Raw genomic sequence first — 16,629 nt, forward strand, 5'->3', positions numbered from 1 at the left:
CCCATTGTTTCTTTTCCGTGTTTGGTTCGAATGAACACCCGCCACTTGCGTACGCAGGCATCTAACGATTCTAGGTAGATCCGATACTGCCGGGGTTCAGTTTTAGGACCTTCATACATAAGCCGAATGAATTCCCTCTCGGTCAGCAATTGAAACCTGAACTTGGATGATTCATTCTGTCAGATATTAACGTCTAGTTGCCACATCAGCATTAACCAAGTTGGCGATCTCAATAAGCGAGGGTGTTTTTGTTTACTCATTTCTCTCGAACCTGTTCAACCAAAAAGATCAAGCTTTTTCAGACCCAAAACCTGCCGGGGCACCTACGTCACGTTCGTACCCGTTCACTGAAGGACCCGTGCTCAAAATCCACCAAAAACGCAAAAGTCCACAGGCGCCACGAAGTTCTGGCGCTCGGCCCCGGCCCATATTGTCCAATCCACGTTGATCTTAAAGCCAAGACAAACTAAAGCTCGGTCGGGTAGCTTCATCTCATCATTTCTCACCACCAGCACCAGCCTTTTATTAGTGCTTTTGCTCCTCTCATCATCACCATCCATCCCCCGACATTGCTTCCTTGTTCGAGTATAATTGATCACCATGTCCTACGATCAGTACAATCAGAACCCTTACCAGCAGGGCTCAGCTCAGGATAACTCCTATGGCTATGGCCAGGTACGCGCAGTCTTGTTATCCCCTGTCCCTCGTGAACTGACCACAATCTTGCTGACCCGAATTCTCCGATTTGCAGGCCAATCCTTATGCGCAAGACGCGCCAGCCCATGGTAATGACCAATATGAAATGCAGGATTATTCGCAACAGGCTACAGCTACTAGCTCAAGTCTTTCTCAGCAAGAATTCCTGAACCGCGTGCAGAAACTCCGCGATGAGATCAAGGGTCTGACCAACGACGTCGACTACATCGGCCAGCTCCACCAACGCACCCTCAGCAGTACCGATGGGTCCGCCAACCATGACCTCGAGCAGTATGTTTCTCAGACCCAGATCCGAAACACCGCTATCAAGGACGGCATCAAGGGACTCGAGCGCGATCTTGCAAAGACCAATGACAGCTCCCGTACCACAAAGAACACCCAGCTGCAGTCCCTCAAGACCTTCTTTAAGTCAGAGCTCGACAAATACCAGAGCATCGAGCGGGATTACCAGCAGCGCTATCGCGATCAGATTGCCCGTCAGTACCGTATCGTCAACCCCGATGCTTCCGAGCAAGAGGTTCAAGAAGCCGCCAGCGCCGACTGGGGCAACGAGGGTGTGTTCCAGACTGCTGTAAGTAATCCCCCCAGCGGCAACCAGCTACCTTCTCGGGCAGCATGGCTAATGAGAAACCCAGTTACGAACAAATCGTACCGGCCACGCCAGCTCCGTACTCGGTAATGTTCGCGCCCGTCACAGTGAACTTCAGCGCATTGAGCAGACTCTTTCCGAGCTTGCCATCCTCTACCAGGAGCTCGCCACCATTGTCGAGCAGCAAGAGCCGGTTATCCAGGCCGCTGAAACCAATGCGATCAACACCGTCGATCACATGGAGAAGGGCAACGAGCAAGTCGAGGTGGCTAAGAAGCACGCCGCCAACCGCCGCAAGCTCAAGTGGTGGTGTGCCCTCGTCGTCCTGCTCATCGTCATCGCTATTGCTGTGGGCGTCGGTGTCGGTGTTTCTGTGGCCAACAACAACAAGTAGACGACTGGCTGATCATCTCAGACTCCATTGCCGCTGTTATGATGTTGATGCTCTGCTTGTTTTTGTTCCTCGTTTTCCCTTCATAGATATCTCGACGACGCATTTAAGTTCCCATTCTTCCGTTTTTACCCGCAAGACCAGAGGATACGACACGTCTTTAATCCGTATACCGCCTCCTGTATTTAATCATTCTTCTTCCCTTTAGCGCTGAAGCGCTAGGGACCTTGTTGTTGGGGCCAGGGAGGAGAGGATGGAGCTCACCTCATAAACCTGACTATTATTAATGAGAAATCCGGATTCATGTGAGCTTTTATTCTCAGATGGTATTTTTGCTTTGTTTTTGTCTGCTGGCGTTTCATCCCTTTTGCTTCTCTTGTACGATTACTGGTCCGTCTCCAATTACGAGAGGAGAGGCAGACAGATGAGGAGTATCGCCATTATTGTATGTATGTACGTTGGAACACAATCCAGAAAACGTCCTGGAGTGCTTGAGGCTATTGGAGTAGAGATTCCATGGTATTAATGTCATGCCTTCTTAGGCTTGTTCAATCATATCGGTCTACATAGTGATTTTGAGTACCAGGTTCACAAAGTAAGTCATCGGACAGGGCTTGACGAAAGAAATACGACTCATTTTCTTCCTCCAATGCACCAACGATGTCCAAGCCTGCTGAGTACCTGCCCTGCGTCCATCCTCGAAAATTCCCGATATGCTTAAGAAAAACACAAGAGAAGCACTTATTATATACAGGTACAGTTGGGTTCAGTTGTGTGCATTATAGTTCCCAACTGCAGAGCATTGGACCTCACTTGCTGGTGAGGAAGCAGCTGGGTAAGCTCCCTCGGTGGACAGAGTGTGGTTATGTCCCGCATCCCATCCTAAATCAACGCCATCCTTTTTCTCGTCTGCTCCTAATTCGTACACTTTACACGCCTTGGCCAGTCATTGATTGGTGTTTATTTCTCGTACAACATTTATTGGGGACCCATACGAAGGCCACCGGGTCCAGCGCCACCTGCCAACTTGGCTGCCAACTTTGGGTACTTCTCTGTGACTTGAACTTGTGTTCTGGTTGCCTCAGCATATGACAAGGCGTTGACAATCTCACCCTCGGTTCGAGCGAGCTCGGCCGCGCGCTCGAAATACTTAAGTGCAGCAGGAACGTTGTTCTGTTGAAGGAGGAGCTGAGCCATGGTAGCGACGGCGATATCGCACTCCGGGTCGACTAGGTTATTGTTAGGATAATATTTGGCTGCATTGTGTAGGAGAATACTTACTAATAAGGGCCTTCTGGCAAAGAGCCTCGGCTTCCTTAAAGTCTTGCTTCCACTGGAACAGGGCCAGAGCTTTGTTAATCAAGGGCAGGACGTTCATTGACATGGGCTTGGTCTGCTTTTCCATCTCCATGGCTGTGTCGAACTTCTCGACAGCTTCAGAGAAGTTGCCCTGGTCGAGGAGCAATTCTCCATAGTAGTTGTAGACATCAGGTACCTTAGGGAAGTTCTTAATGCATCGTCGGAAAGTAGCCATGGACGAAGCGATTGAGCCCATCTTGTACTGGGTGACACCAAGTTGGATATGGGAGAAGATAAAGTCCTTGTCAAGGTCGATCGACTTCTGGTAATCCTTCTGGGCATCGGCGAGGTCTCCTTTAATGAAATGGGCCTGAGCGCGGTGGTAGTAGACATCAGGGTCGTTCTTATCCTGCTCGAGAGCCTTGGCAAACTCAGCCTCGGCCTTGTCAGGCTCACCCAGCTCCAGGCTGATGCTGGCACGCTTGATATAGCTCTGTGTCATAGAGGGGTCGAGCTCGATGCTCTTGTCGAAATCCTGTGTTGCTTCGGCATGATTGCCTAGCAAGGTCCGGAATGTTCCCCTCATGTTATAAGCAAGCGCTTCGTGCTCACCCAGATCGCCGAGCTCTAGAGCCTTCTCGAAAGCCTGGCGAGCCTCTTCATAGCCATCGCCAGTCTTCTTCTCTAAAGCTTGGAGCCCAATCTGCACTTGCCCCTTACCAGTATCAGGGTCCAATTCTTCCGAGTCCTCAAGGCCTTCGGGGCGAGGCTTAGGGCGGAAGCTTTGAAGGTAGTTGCCGACAAAGATGGGGCTGGGCAGCTTAGGTGGTCGGGAAGCCATCATCTCCTTAGCCTTTTGCTCAGCGAAAGTCTTGAGAAGTCTCTCGACAGCCTGGGCCGTAGACTCGCTCTTGAAGTTGTCAATGATACATGAGGCAGTGAAATCGAGGAGGGCCTCGGAGTACTTCTTCTGGTGCTCGTAGGCAGTAGCACGGCGGTTGATGGCCTTTACGTACTCAGGATCCATGTTGATAGCGGCAGTGGTGTCCTCGATAACCTGGTCCCATTCGCTCATAGCGCTGTGGCAGGCTGCCCGGTTGGAGTAGAAGACAGGGTCGGCCTTGCAGAGAATGGCTTTAGAGTAGAGGTCGATAGCCTTGTTGTATGACTTATCGCCGTAGGCCTTGTTACCAGCCTGTTTCAGCTTGGCGGCATACTCTTCACGCTGTTCTTGGGTGAGGCCAGAGACAGTTTCTTCATCGACCTCGGGCAGCTCGGGCTCGCTCTCGGCAGAAGCAGGCTTGGGTTGAGAGGGGCCACTTGAGGGCGCTTCTTTATCAGCTTTGCGGTCGGCTTCTTTTCGCTTTCTCCTCTCCTTCTTGCTCAACTTTGGTGTTGTGTCTTTGCCGCTCTGCAGTTTCGAATTGGAAGTTAGTCAAGGTTTGTTCATTATTAGTGCTGTGATATCCGATACAGAGCCGCAAGCTGCCCGCAAAAATATCCGACATCATCAAAATGGAGACGGTGGCAATGGCACATACGTTATCATTGAGGTAGTAAATAACACCGGCACCTGTCACAGCAATACCAACACCTGCAATGGTGTAGACGACAGTCTTGTTCTCAGAGGCCCAATGTGTTAACCGCTCCCAGAGGCCAGAGGAAGAGTCGACAGGTACGTAGGTTGGCTGGCCTGGAGCCATTGACGGAATTGGACCCGACATTGTGAAGTCTGTGGGTTATTGAAGGGGATCGGCGTAGCAGGGGGCGAGAATGGAAGTGAAGCCGTCGATGCGGGATTGAAGGGAGTCGGGAAGCCGATGATGTATGGGCGCAGACCGGAGCAGTATCACAGAACCAGATCACAGTTGGTAGCTTCGGCGGGCTGGGCACGCGCAGAAAAAGCTGACGGCTCTGTTTGAAATTTGGCGCGAACAGTGGAGGTTCGCGGGCCGGGTCCACTGAAAGTTTTTCCGATCAGCACCAACTTTAGTGAATTTGGATATGGATGCCCAGACCTGAGTGAGGTTTGACAGTGACGCTATGTGTTTGGTGACGTCCTTCTGGACTTATGCCTGAGGCACTCAGACGGCGGGCTGGTCTCAACAGACAAGTAGGTACTATAGCTATAGACTCAGCTGGGCACTTCTTAGCTTATCTTTCTTTGGCGTGAACTACAAACTACCTGAGTACTTAGGTAACTTGAGATTCATGGTATAGAAGTCGGACGTGGTTTATAATCCCTGGCGGTCAACAGACTGACCCAATCGTTCTGTTCTCCCCACGATCCCTGTCCTGATTTTGATGGTTGGCGGTCTGCCGATTCCTCCGAATTATGAGGTGACATGTTGCGGGGATTCTTTCATGATTCGGCACTCTCCTACATGAGATCGATCTAGAAAGTCCTTTCACGATAGAAAATATGGAGGAGAAGTGTACACATGCATGCTTAGGCATGAATACATAATGCTTGGCTCTTGAATACAAGTCTTGTCAAAACAGTCCCTTGCCAAAATTTGGTATATGCAGCATCCATATCATGATTGGCTCTGGTACATTGACAAAGCCTTGTACCCAATTCCCCAGCTCAGAGAGCGGCTTCTGCATCTAAAGGCAATCATTTCGACATCTCATCCATGGAGATGGGAAGATGTTGATAGTCACCAGAAACCTCACTTGCTCTGGTGTGCTATTTTAGTTCAATACGAATTCCATATTACTAATTCTGCCCTACTTCTTCACCTCTAGGTTTAATGTTACAACTTCAGCCATGCAACTCAGGACAACTTCCTTTCAAAACTTGAGTGTCATATCCAACTAACTCCAAAACATGCACTGAGAAAAATGTCTGACGACTTCTCCATTTTCACCTCTATGAGGTACGACGCTAAACTTGCACAGCTAAAAAGTCGGGGATGTGGTGGTGAGGGCTGGAACTTTGAGAACAACTCTCCTCTGTACATGCTTGACTTTCACCGCGATCGGCTCTTCAAGGCAGCGACACATTGGGGGTGGCAGTCCGCAGCAGATCAACTATCCGGTGACGATGGACTGTCATATCTGGCTCAACTCATTGCAAACTGTGTAGGACCATCTCATCCAACACCTTTGAAACTTAGAATAGTCGTGTCTCGTCAAGGCGACATCAGAATCGAGCACTCCAGCACACCCGAGGTTCCCATACAGAACCTCTTACCAGCTCGGCTTCCAGACCCTTTTCGTCCTTCGCTGGAAAGCGAACCACAGAAGGGTTCTGCCTATACTGTTCTCTTGGATCAGGTTTCAACGACGAGGTCCGAGTATACTCATTTTAAAACTACAAAGAGGGCCATGTACGACGCAGCCCGACAGCGTGCTGGCATTAGTTATGCAGATCCCGTAGAGGTCTTGGTCGTAAACCAAGACGACGGTTCTGTGATGGAAGGGACGTTTACTACGCCTTATTTCTGGAGGGCCGGCCATTGGGTTACACCACCCGTTGCAGCCCAGTTCAGCTGGGAGGAAGGGAATGGCGGCCAAGATGGAACCTCGAGACGTTGGGCATTAGAACGGTATGACTCCCTGTCAGTCAATGACCAATAAGGGTCTCAATGCTGATTTACGACCAGAGGACTCGCCTCTGAGCAAGTTATCGACTCCAAATCTTTGATCCACGGCGAAGAATGTTGGATTAGCAACGGTGTCAGAGGATTCATTCCGGCAACTATTCGGCTCCTTTGATTAGAGAGGGTCGGGTCAACATCACGGGATCCCCGTTGATAGCCACCATGGCAGCACGGCTTCGTATACGCTCATCCGGTGGCAAGTTGGGTATGGATACAGTTTTGACCGTTAGTTGTCAACATTGTGTTGCAATGCTACTTAAGCCGCAGACAGTTGGGGCAAGCTATCATTGGTGTACCTTTGCATTTTATGCACTCCAGATATGTCTTGTTGATCTTCAAGATTTACAGCTCTTTGTGGTCAACTCTGAATGATAACTAAACCAAGCGTGTTGCATACTACGGAAGCATCAAGCATATACTCGACCTTTATTTCATCAATATTATCATCTTCTCTCACAAATGGGGCCACTATCATTTTTGTTTGACCTATCGGTGGCCTCGAGTTCTTCTATTTGCATGCACTGCTGGTGTAGATTATATGCCGTTTTCACCTGACTGGGGGAATTTATGGAGTGTGGAAGGATAACAGGACAACGCAGCTAGCTGTCGGTTCCTGAAACAGGCAAGAAATTCCGATTCTCCTGCGACCAATATTGGCCATTGCACTTCATCTAGACTTGTTGTATTATTACCAACAGAGGGCTGGTTATGTCCATATGTTGTGGCACAAAAAGGTTGGGGAAAACGGTACAGGTTGAGTGGCACCAAACACGAGTAAGGTTAACTACATTAGGTGGTAATGAGATTACTGCTATTCTTTCTTTCAATCAAGATGCTACTATTAAGTTATATTCGTCCGGTTTGGGGCAACCTGATTGCTTATTGTTCTATGTAAGGTAGAGTAGTTTAGCTGTTGAACCTCTTAAAAAGCCAGACATAAAGCATAATTGTGGTATAGGGTAGCTCAAAGTTAAAGTGAAACTTGAGGAAAACACGTCGTGCAGGGAAAGTTTTAACAACCTATACATTCACCTACCCCTCCACGCAGCCAAGGGAAACGACGCCAGAGTAACGGATATAACTTATCTTCGACTGAGGTATCAATATAATCTGAAGTTACAGCAATAGAGACGTTTATGCTGAGCACGGTTGACCTTTGCTGCATCAGTTGTCGTTTTGGGATACACAAAGTACAGGTCACTTGGCGATACTGAATAAATGCACAGGTGAGACAACCTCAAAGTTTCCAATCGCGAAATCGCAGATAAAATGTCGAGGCGGTTATTTGGGGGGTCTTTCGACTCGATCTCGCCACTTGGGAAGCAATCGATTCTCATATAAATGTGTTGCCCAAGCTCTTGTTTCAACGCTAATAAGGGAACCAGGTCATACTATTACAGCTGAAACAAGGCAATCTGCTGTAACATCACTATCTATCAGCTACATATACCAGAACACTATTGAGCGCGACTAGCAATGGCCTCCGGAACTCAAGAGTCAGCTATTGCTGAAGGCCGCCAACTATACGGCGCCAAGCAATACAAACCCGCTCTCAAGCAATTCACCAAAGTACGAGGCCAATAGTGCACAGCCTGCCTGCCCAGTTACTGACTATTCACACCAAGGCAATGCAACTCTGCGTTTGTACTCGACAAGAGAAACGGCCACGATGTAGCTGCAAAAACTTCGAAAAGGTTGCTTCTGAGGGCGGTTCCATCTTCTACGAGGCCATGTATACCTGTGCCTGCACAGTGCGCAAGACATTTAGCAAATGCGATAATAAGCTACACGTACAAGCCCTTGACTACCGTGCCGCAACATTTGAAGAGATGAAGGAGCTTGAGAGAGCTCAAAAGGACGCCGAATGGATACTAGAACTTGCACCACGGCTTCCAGATGTTTGAACCTCCCCACCAAACACATTTCAGCAATATACTTACTTGTTCAGGGGTATTTACGACTAGGCAAAATATCGCGCCTCCAAAAGAAATATGAATTCGCGTGGAAAGTATACACTGCTGGCATCGAAGTGGGAAATAAACACCGCCTTGCTGAATTGCCCAAGTTTCAGGTACGGAGCTGTTTGTTTAATGCGACTGTGAATGAATTTATTTACTGACGTGATGGTAGAAACTCCGAGCCGCAAGACAACCATTGCACATACGATTCTATCGCCAAGACCCTTTGAGAAACCCGCAGGAGATTGTTCAGCGTATCTTCCACTACCTCGATTTCGGGTCTCTCGTCCGATGTACTGGTGTCTCCAAGGAATGGAGGCAGTACCTTACTAGTCATGGCAATGAACGACTGTGGCGTACCTTGTTCTTCAGAGAGAAACTTGCCCATGACCGGCCACCTGGCGTGAAGTCACTCAAAAAATTGATTTCCTTCTCCGGAAATGACGTCCGCCAGATCATCGTCGAGGACATATCTCGCTTCAGACTCACTCAGCACAAATTAGTTGCCCTATTACAAGGGTCAAAGAATCTTGAACATCTTGAATTGAGGGGTTCTACCGAAGAAGACCTAACGATACCGGAAGCAAAGGGTATACTTAAGAAGCTGAACCATATCATTCTGCAAGACATAATCATCATGAAGCCCCACATCATGGTATCACTCTTACAACATGCCCATGAGAGCTTGCAAACTCTGCACATCGACGGCTTACCCCAAATTGACTCATCAAGCCAGGCCATCTTTCCACACTTACCCAACCTTCAGTACATGCGGCTTGAAGAGCCTCGACGGCCAAGTCTTTTCAGACTGCGTACAGTGAGTGATTCTATCCTCTGAAAAATTGAGCGCCTAACTGACTGAGTGTAGTGGCATCTGGCGTCAAAGACGCCACGCATGCAGCAACTATATCTGAAAGACGTTCAACTTTCTGGGGAACTTCCTGCAGATGCTAAACTAGATGAATTTTGGCCAGAACTCAAAGCAGTTACAGTACATGGACCCAACGATTCTGACCAGAACACTGCGCAAACAATCCAGCAACTAACTTCGCTACGTGGAGGCCGCACGCTGCAATACATTGATTTTGATTTTCGATGGAGACCTGATGATGACGGGCCCCTTGGCTTGATCATGTTGTCCGAGATACTGAATCGAGAGCCCGAGATGTTGGCCACCGATGGGTATGATAAGAACTGTCAGTATTCAGATCTCCGCTCATTACGTCTCCGGCGAGCAATGGTGCCGCCATTAAAACTCCAAAAAGTGCTTCGTGATACCCTCACTTCGCATAAGCTCCACACTCTCGATCTTGCCTTTCCCCTCGATCCTCAAGGTGTTCTCGAAGGATCTGGCAGTACCAAACACATTCAAGATCATGCCTGGCTGCGCGGAGAGCCGGCTATCAGGTCTATCGGACTTTCAGAATTCAGATTCCGCTCATACCCCAAGACCATCGACGAGATGTATTTGCCGAGTTTTTTAGCCAGCTTCCCTAACCTTGAGATTCTTGAAATCAACTCGTCGCATTATGAGGCTCGCGAGTTGTGCATTATGATCGAAGCGATACTCAAGGTTACCCACATACAACGGATTTACCAGAGAACAATTCATGGGGAATGGGGAGACAAGCTTCGTAAAGTGACGGGTATGCACGGAGTAGAGCTTATTTGGGGTGACAGGCCAAGGGAATGGCCGCTGAAGATAGATGATTAGTCCCACTCGCCCCCATTAAGGCATTGTATTCAGAATATAACTTTGTCTTTGCCATATGAGATACACTCGCGGGTTTCAGGTGGAGGTGAATCACCTCGCATCGCAGGCTTGCGATTCATGGCTGTCGGCCCCTCAAGACCCCAGTATTGCACATAACACAAGACAAATTATGTGACATGATATCAATCAATTTCTCTTCCGAATGCGTTATATCGAGCATATCGTTTCCTCTTTCGATATCAGCCCAAGGATTTCTGTGCGGACGTTTCATACCCCGATCTAAGAACAACAATCCCAACGCCTGCCCTACAAATATGCATTCTGAAGACAGCAATGATAGCTAGAATATCTCAACCAGCGATATTTGTAGTTCAAGCTCTGCCAACCTTGAATGACAAAACCTGCGTGTGCTCCGTTAGTATGAAGTCTGTAAAAATGGAGGATCATGACATACATCATTCTTGCCCACAGCGACAAAATCGTCTTCAGATACTCGAATATTTCCAGCCCCCTCGACAAAGGCGATAGGTGCATCTCCCATCACTTTGCGCGCTACATCACCAACCGTGCTGCCTTTCTTGACAAGAACACAATCGCGGAAAACAAACTTGGAGTCTGATGCACCAGAACTGAAGGTGGAAGTATTCCGGACGGGGAAAACGGGCACGAGACCAAGGAGCTCAGCGGCCTTCGAAAGGACTTGAACGACACCGGTAGATCCAAAGCGGTAAAGTACCATGTCCTTGAGATTCTCGATTCGATTACGATTTTTCTCATCGAGATCTTTGAGGCCACCACCAGTCGGGTCGCCTTGCTCTATAAGATCCTCCTTGGTGTCAATAAATTCGCTGCCTTCGACATACTTGATGTAGCCCTGTTTAGCCATCTTTCGCAAGAAAATTTCTGAGATGGCTGAACATAACACGATGGTATTAGGGTCTTGCTGCTTGGCGATTTTGGAGATGTTTTTATCAGCGTCTGGGTGATCGATTTTGTTGAGTGCGATGACCGTAGGAAACTTCTCATCAATGAAGGCATTGACGACCAGCTCTACGGTCTCATTGGACCAATCCTCCAGGGGCTCCTTGATACCGCAGCGATCAAGAGCACGGTTCACAATAGTCGATGTTGCACCGTAACCGGAGAACTGTGCTTGCAGTGTTTCTGTAGCAGTTGCCTTAATAGCCTGGTGCCTTCGTCGAATAGATCCCCATCGTTGCATGAGATTGCCCAGAACCCAAGCAACGATTTCGCTTCGTAGCCAAGCAATGTCCACGGAAGGATCATACCCTCTTGTCTCCTTTCCTTCAGCATCGACAGTACCCGAAGCATCGACAACATGAATTAGAGCATCAGCATGTCGTAAGTCATCGAGAAACTTGTTCCCCAAGCCCCGGCCCTCGTGAGCACCGGGGACGAGACCAGCGACGTCAAGAAGCTCAATAGGTACAGAACGACGGCCCTCAACGCAAGCTCCATAATTGGGTTTGCATCTGTCTGATACGTTATACCGGGCACAAGCACACTCGATCTGAAGATAGCCGATTGCTCGCTGGGGATCAATTGTGGTGAACCTAGAGAGGTCAGCTCTCGCAACAACCACGAGCTTTCAGGGTCACAGGCTCCGAGATGCAGAGCAACAAAAACATGTAGTATGAGACAAGGGCGAAGCATACGGGAAATTGCCTATTTCATTTCCGATCAGCGCCAAGTTCCAAGAGCTTTGGCCAGGGTCTTTCTACCAACCAACTTTAGACGTAGCATCAGTCAAGCTGTTGAGCGTAGAGCTCTTACCAGCCGAGGGCTTTCCCACGAGGCCGATGAGGGGATCGCGAGGCATAACGAAGAAGCGTTTTGCTCAGTCCAAGGATTTGATAGAGGCTCGACTGAGGGCAAAGTCGCTAGATTCAGCCCTAATATACAAGACCAGGGTTTGCTTTCGTGGTCGGAGTCCAAGACAATATCTACAGATGTGGAACTTGTCTCTGACAAAATAATGGCAGAACACTGATGTACTGATTGATCCTTATTTATGTTCTCAAAAGGGCGGAAAGACTCTACCGTCGATATGATACGAAGGAAATGAGCGTACGTGACTCCAGTTTCATCGTATGAAGGCTGCTCGGCGCAAAATTAGTTCTCGGCCAAAAGAGGCTGAAGTGGGTCAAGTTTCTGTGGTCGGTGGTAATAGCCCGGGTATGTCTGAACCTTTCCATTTGTCTAACGCTTGTGGCAAGCGTAGTAACCGACATTCTCTTGTTCAAACAGCCTTTTCCAACCTAAACTTATCCCGGGCTCACCTTTTCGGACCATGTCTTCAAAATCAACCTTATCAATCGACATTTTCCCCACCTGGGCACGCTTGAATGATGTGGAATTTACCAACGCCAAATTGCAAGAGACGAATGGAAAGGGAATTGGCTTAGTGGCCACCAACAACTTGACAGCAAGTGTAGAAACACAGGGACTTGAAGGAGCGGAGGACAAACCAGAGAGAGAGGGCCAAGTTTGCAATTCAGATGGGGAAAAGGGCGAAAGAGCTAGGGTAGAGACTCATGGTCATGCCAACAACCACCTAAGAAAGATACTACAGGTTCCCCATGATTTGATCCTTTCAACCGCTTCCATCGAAGAGTATTCCAAGGTCGACCAAAACTTTCGTCAACTTCTGGACTCTGCAGGGCATCAGGTATGTCACTAGACTAGAAGACATCTGTTCTCTGATACAACAATAGCCATAGGCCGTCTGGGAGCGTGCACTAACAACTGCTAACTGTTCCTCATCAAAGTCGACCCGAGCAGATATTATGATGTATCTCTTGGCACATCTAGTTCTCTCCAGCCGAGATACTTCAAGCCCGAGAGACCTTGCGCCAACACCATGGACAGAGTACCTGAAGTTTCTGCCTCGTGATATCCCGGTCCCAACAATGTGGTCGGAACTTGAGCGAGCTCTGCTCCAGGGCACTTCGCTAGAGGTAAGTGTTCCCACAAACACGCGAGCATAACCAGACCCGAGGGTTGCGGAGCCGCAGGCTCTTCGCTGGAAGAGATTTCCCCGCAACGGAACAAAGGGATTCTAACTGCACTGTAGGCTGCACTGGACGCTAAGCTATCAGCTCTGAACAAGGAGTTTGATGAACTCATCGAAAGATCGTCAGCTCTTCCGTTTTGGAACTCGTTCTTTTGGGAAAGAGAAGCGGTGACTATTGATGATTGGGTATTAGTTGACGCGTGGTACAGATCTCGGTGTCTGGAACTACCAAGATCTGGGCACGCCATGGTTCCTGTCCTTGACATGGCCAACCACTCGCACTCCCAAACCGCTTACTATGACGAAGACGATGAAGACAACGTTGTCTTACTTTCTCGGCCTGGTATGGAAATCTCCATTGGAGACGAAGTGACTATATCCTACGGAGAAAAGTCACCCGCAGAAATGATTTTCAGCTATGGGTTTATTGACCGCGAGTCTACTGTAGAGGGACTGACTCTACCTCTGGAGTCTTTGGCCGATGATCCATTAGGAAAAGCAAAACTCCACATTTTTCGAGGGTCACCAACTCTTAAGCTATCTCGATCAGACGGGGAAATAAGCTGGCAATGTCCTTTCGTTTACTTGATGTGTCTGAATGAGGAGGATGGTCTGGAGTTCAGGGTCCTTCAAGGAACAAATGGAGAGCGGGAGCTAAGGCTTTTCTGGCAGGAAGAAGATGCCACGGCTCGAGCGAATGATTTTGGAGATCTCATCAAGAACCACCCCCTCTGTCAAATCTTTAGGCTTCGAGCTGTTTCGGTCTTGCATGAAGTCGTAACCAACCATCTCATGCAGCTCTCTTCCGAGATTTCCCATGATGAACTTGAGCCATTGCGCCGGGCCGGACAGGTCAGAGATGGCCGCCTCCAACTGGCTCAAAAGCTTAGAGAAATAGAAGCCAGTGTGCTTGAGAGCGCTGCCATAGCTTTGGATGAACAGGTATGTACTACAATATTTCTTTTCATTTCAGCACATCCATTCATGACCGATGAAGTGGCAAAGTCGATAAGCCGAGTGGTTCAGGAGACTATGGCTTGCCACAGCTTGCCATCTACGTAGTTATGTTATTTTTTCGAATTCCCATGTTTCATGCATGCGGTCCTGGCCAAGCAGCACTTGAACCAAACACTTCCCCAGATTCCCCGGAAACTCCCCTGGATCCTTGAATGTCAGGGAACGTTCTCCGCATTCTTGGCTTACTAGCCCATATGTCCCGAAACCTAGCAGGAGGTGCTCGGTAACACACCGAGCTTCCTTTACACTTTTTCAATACATCTGCTTGTACCGGTCCAAAATGAGTAAACGACTAACGAGGTGCGTCATCGGGACGGTATAGAGGACCCATCTTTTTGCGGACGACCACGTGGTAGCATATCTCGGATCGATGGAAGTTTCCCAAGACAGGCAAGCGTTTCAATCAGCGACCAATGAAGAAGAGGATTTCAGTTGACCGAAGCACACCTTTTATGCTTGTCGGCTATTGTTGAGCATTGCCATCCTGGGATTGTGGGGTAGCCGGCAATTGCTTCACCTGCTTGTCACCACGTACATCCTTGCTTTTCTCTCTGTAGCATGAATGGGCACCCTGTGTGACGAAGCCATTGCGAAATCATCACATTAGCATTGGCGTCAGTTTAGAGAATCCGCAGCTTTCTGTTCACCTATCGTATTTCTCTATCTCTTACAAGAGTCATGTGGTAATTAGACCATGGGCAAGTCTCTGATAACCAGTATGTATGCACCTCCCGAAGTATTCTCATTCCGTGATGTAGAATGCGATGTAGCCTCTTTCAACTTTCGGACTAACTAAACCTCGAGATGGCATCAACTAAAATTCGGGCAAATTCCGTTACCAAAAGTCCATTGTGGGATGAATCAATTAGAGCAGTACTGAGAAGGGTATCCTCCTGCTACTTTCCTAGCCGATCATCTCTAGGATTCGAGAAAGCATCTGTAATATTTTTGTTCAAGAGAGCTGCCTTGCGTATTAGCAGAGAAATAGTTGTGCCATACTTTGAGAAGACAATAAACCCCTGAATAGCCAGTGAAGTCAGATAAATCAGAACCCTTTCTCATTGCTTTGCTTCGTAGAAGCAGAAGGGTCATAAACGTTCTGGGTACCTTACGCAACATGAAAGCCGTTCAATTCATGCGCCGCCAAGATTGTCGAGGAAAAGTGCGTCACTCTGTTTTATTGTGCGGATCGAGAACAAGGTTCATCGAGATTGTCTATCTTAACAGAACATACATCCTTTCGGTTTCCCCAGATGTTCGCCAGGTTCAGATCCCGTTGAACATGATCTACCTCCCGGGCGGTTCTCGTGGAGAAACGTGGAGAAAATAATGCCACAACAGTCGTGTATTAATCACACGCCTCTATCCACGCTAACGACACGCCATGTCGCCGAAATTCTTGACAACATCATCGCATATGCACTATACTCTCTCGACAAGTTGCACAAACTACTACAGAAGGCCCTTATTTTTCCACTGCATAGCGAATGCAAACGTGGGACTCGGGAATGTCCGTTTCAGCCCGTTAGCAAGCTGGCAGTGCCCCAGAGAGATGTGGGCTGAATCGAAGAGACTACAAAAACGGCGGGCTGAGGGGAATCATGGGCATAGACGCGTTGCGTCACGAATTTTTAGTTGAGTAGGTAGTTGAACTTTTTGTCTAGATACGTAGTATGCTGTAAAAGATCACTGACCCTGGCGTAAAGAAACATCATCCATGTGACCAGTTGGGCTGGAGATAGAAGTGGTGATGGCAAGTTGTGAGCGACGTCTCAGTAGGTAAGAAATCTTTGAGTTTCTAGTCAGAAATTTCCCCTAGCTTCTGAAAAATAATATATTTGTAGTGTGTCGAAGAGATGGTACGATTCATGATGCCTACAACTCAAGACACCATAGACAATACGGCTGGCGTCTATTCGTGCTTGGGTTTGGAGATTAATGGCATCGACCCCTATCGAGGATCACAAAGAAGAACTTTTCATTAGCTAGAAATCCCCGTCCGTAATTGTATTCAAGCATAGCTCGAGATAGTTAGGTGTTGTTGAGAAATGAAGCTTGTCTTCCAATAGGCTCGTCAGTCTCATAGCCCGAGTTCAAGACAGGTCCGTTTTGGCTAGGACTAGCACCAGGGTACGCTACAGTTAGCTGCGGATCAGTGATCTGCGACAACCTAAGTACCTAGTCAACGACTGCGGCTCCGAGGTGGGTCTTTTGCGGTTCCCCCAGGGCAGGAGGCTTGAAGCTAAGCCTGCTAGGGGAGCGATTTCAGGGCTGACAGTGTTTGACATGCAAATCAAAGACGTGG

General features: G+C 48.4%; 6 protein-coding genes across 15 annotated transcripts; 4 read left to right on the forward strand and 2 right to left on the reverse strand.

The window, feature by feature from the left end:
• The first annotated feature begins 2 nt into the window (after positions 1-2).
• FOXG_05496 (uncharacterized protein) lies at positions 3-3,233 on the forward strand. The gene is made up of 3 exons (XM_018383812.1): positions 3-675; positions 752-1,288; positions 1,353-3,233. Exons 1-3 carry the CDS (start codon positions 601-603, stop codon positions 1,698-1,700), a joined length of 960 nt encoding a protein of 319 aa, XP_018240813.1. The 5' UTR covers positions 3-600; the 3' UTR covers positions 1,701-3,233.
• FOXG_05497 (mitochondrial import receptor subunit tom-70) lies at positions 2,124-5,219 on the reverse strand. Of its 2 annotated transcripts, XM_018383814.1 has the most exons (4): positions 5,015-5,219; positions 4,538-4,957; positions 2,979-4,407; positions 2,180-2,926 (listed from the first exon to the last, which is right to left on the reverse strand). In XM_018383814.1, the coding sequence occupies exons 2-4, from the start codon at positions 4,718-4,720 to the stop codon at positions 2,676-2,678; spliced, it is 1,863 nt and encodes a 620-aa protein (XP_018240815.1). In that variant the 5' UTR covers positions 4,721-4,957; positions 5,015-5,219; the 3' UTR covers positions 2,180-2,675. The 2 variants fall into 2 exon arrangements, with proteins under 2 accessions (XP_018240814.1, XP_018240815.1); XM_018383813.1 differs by having other exon boundaries at positions 2,124-2,926; positions 4,538-5,217.
• FOXG_05498 (uncharacterized protein) lies at positions 5,155-7,438 on the forward strand. 2 transcript variants are annotated; one of them, XM_018383816.1, is made up of 3 exons: positions 5,155-5,842; positions 5,898-6,547; positions 6,605-7,438. In XM_018383816.1, exons 2-3 carry the CDS (start codon positions 5,958-5,960, stop codon positions 6,714-6,716), a joined length of 702 nt encoding a protein of 233 aa, XP_018240817.1. In that variant the 5' UTR covers positions 5,155-5,842; positions 5,898-5,957; the 3' UTR covers positions 6,717-7,438. The 2 variants fall into 2 exon arrangements, with proteins under 2 accessions (XP_018240817.1, XP_018240816.1); XM_018383815.1 differs by having other exon boundaries at positions 5,155-6,547.
• Positions 7,439-7,594: 156 nt separating this feature from the next.
• FOXG_05499 (uncharacterized protein) lies at positions 7,595-10,623 on the forward strand. 4 transcript variants are annotated; one of them, XM_018383817.1, is made up of 6 exons: positions 7,595-7,827; positions 7,987-8,170; positions 8,227-8,499; positions 8,550-8,672; positions 8,732-9,376; positions 9,428-10,623. In XM_018383817.1, exons 2-6 carry the CDS (start codon positions 8,078-8,080, stop codon positions 10,271-10,273), a joined length of 1,980 nt encoding a protein of 659 aa, XP_018240818.1. In that variant the 5' UTR covers positions 7,595-7,827; positions 7,987-8,077; the 3' UTR covers positions 10,274-10,623. The 4 variants fall into 4 exon arrangements, with proteins under 4 accessions (XP_018240818.1, XP_018240820.1, XP_018240819.1 ...); XM_018383819.1 differs by having other exon boundaries at positions 8,227-8,672; XM_018383818.1 differs by having other exon boundaries at positions 7,595-8,170; positions 9,428-10,333.
• On the reverse strand, positions 9,377-12,457 carry FOXG_05500 (GTPase). The gene is made up of 4 exons (XM_018383821.1): positions 12,020-12,457; positions 11,950-11,959; positions 10,728-11,847; positions 9,377-10,674 (listed from the first exon to the last, which is right to left on the reverse strand). Exons 1-4 carry the CDS (start codon positions 12,111-12,113, stop codon positions 10,645-10,647), a joined length of 1,254 nt encoding a protein of 417 aa, XP_018240822.1. The 5' UTR covers positions 12,114-12,457; the 3' UTR covers positions 9,377-10,644.
• A 44-nt stretch (positions 12,458-12,501) lies between these two features.
• FOXG_05501 (uncharacterized protein) lies at positions 12,502-15,532 on the forward strand. Of its 5 annotated transcripts, XM_018383824.1 has the most exons (5): positions 12,502-12,962; positions 13,063-13,251; positions 13,368-14,249; positions 14,647-15,040; positions 15,129-15,532. In XM_018383824.1, the coding sequence occupies exons 1-4, from the start codon at positions 12,585-12,587 to the stop codon at positions 14,758-14,760; spliced, it is 1,563 nt and encodes a 520-aa protein (XP_018240825.1). In that variant the 5' UTR covers positions 12,502-12,584; the 3' UTR covers positions 14,761-15,040; positions 15,129-15,532. The 5 variants fall into 5 exon arrangements, with proteins under 5 accessions (XP_018240825.1, XP_018240824.1, XP_018240826.1 ...); XM_018383823.1 differs by having other exon boundaries at positions 14,647-15,532; XM_018383826.1 differs by having other exon boundaries at positions 12,503-13,251.
• Positions 15,533-16,629: the final 1,097 nt, after the last annotated feature.

Source organism: Fusarium oxysporum, chromosome 7 (assembly GCF_000149955.1).
Source record: "Fusarium oxysporum f. sp. lycopersici 4287 chromosome 7, whole genome shotgun sequence".
Lineage (NCBI taxonomy): Eukaryota > Fungi > Ascomycota > Sordariomycetes > Hypocreales > Nectriaceae > Fusarium > Fusarium oxysporum.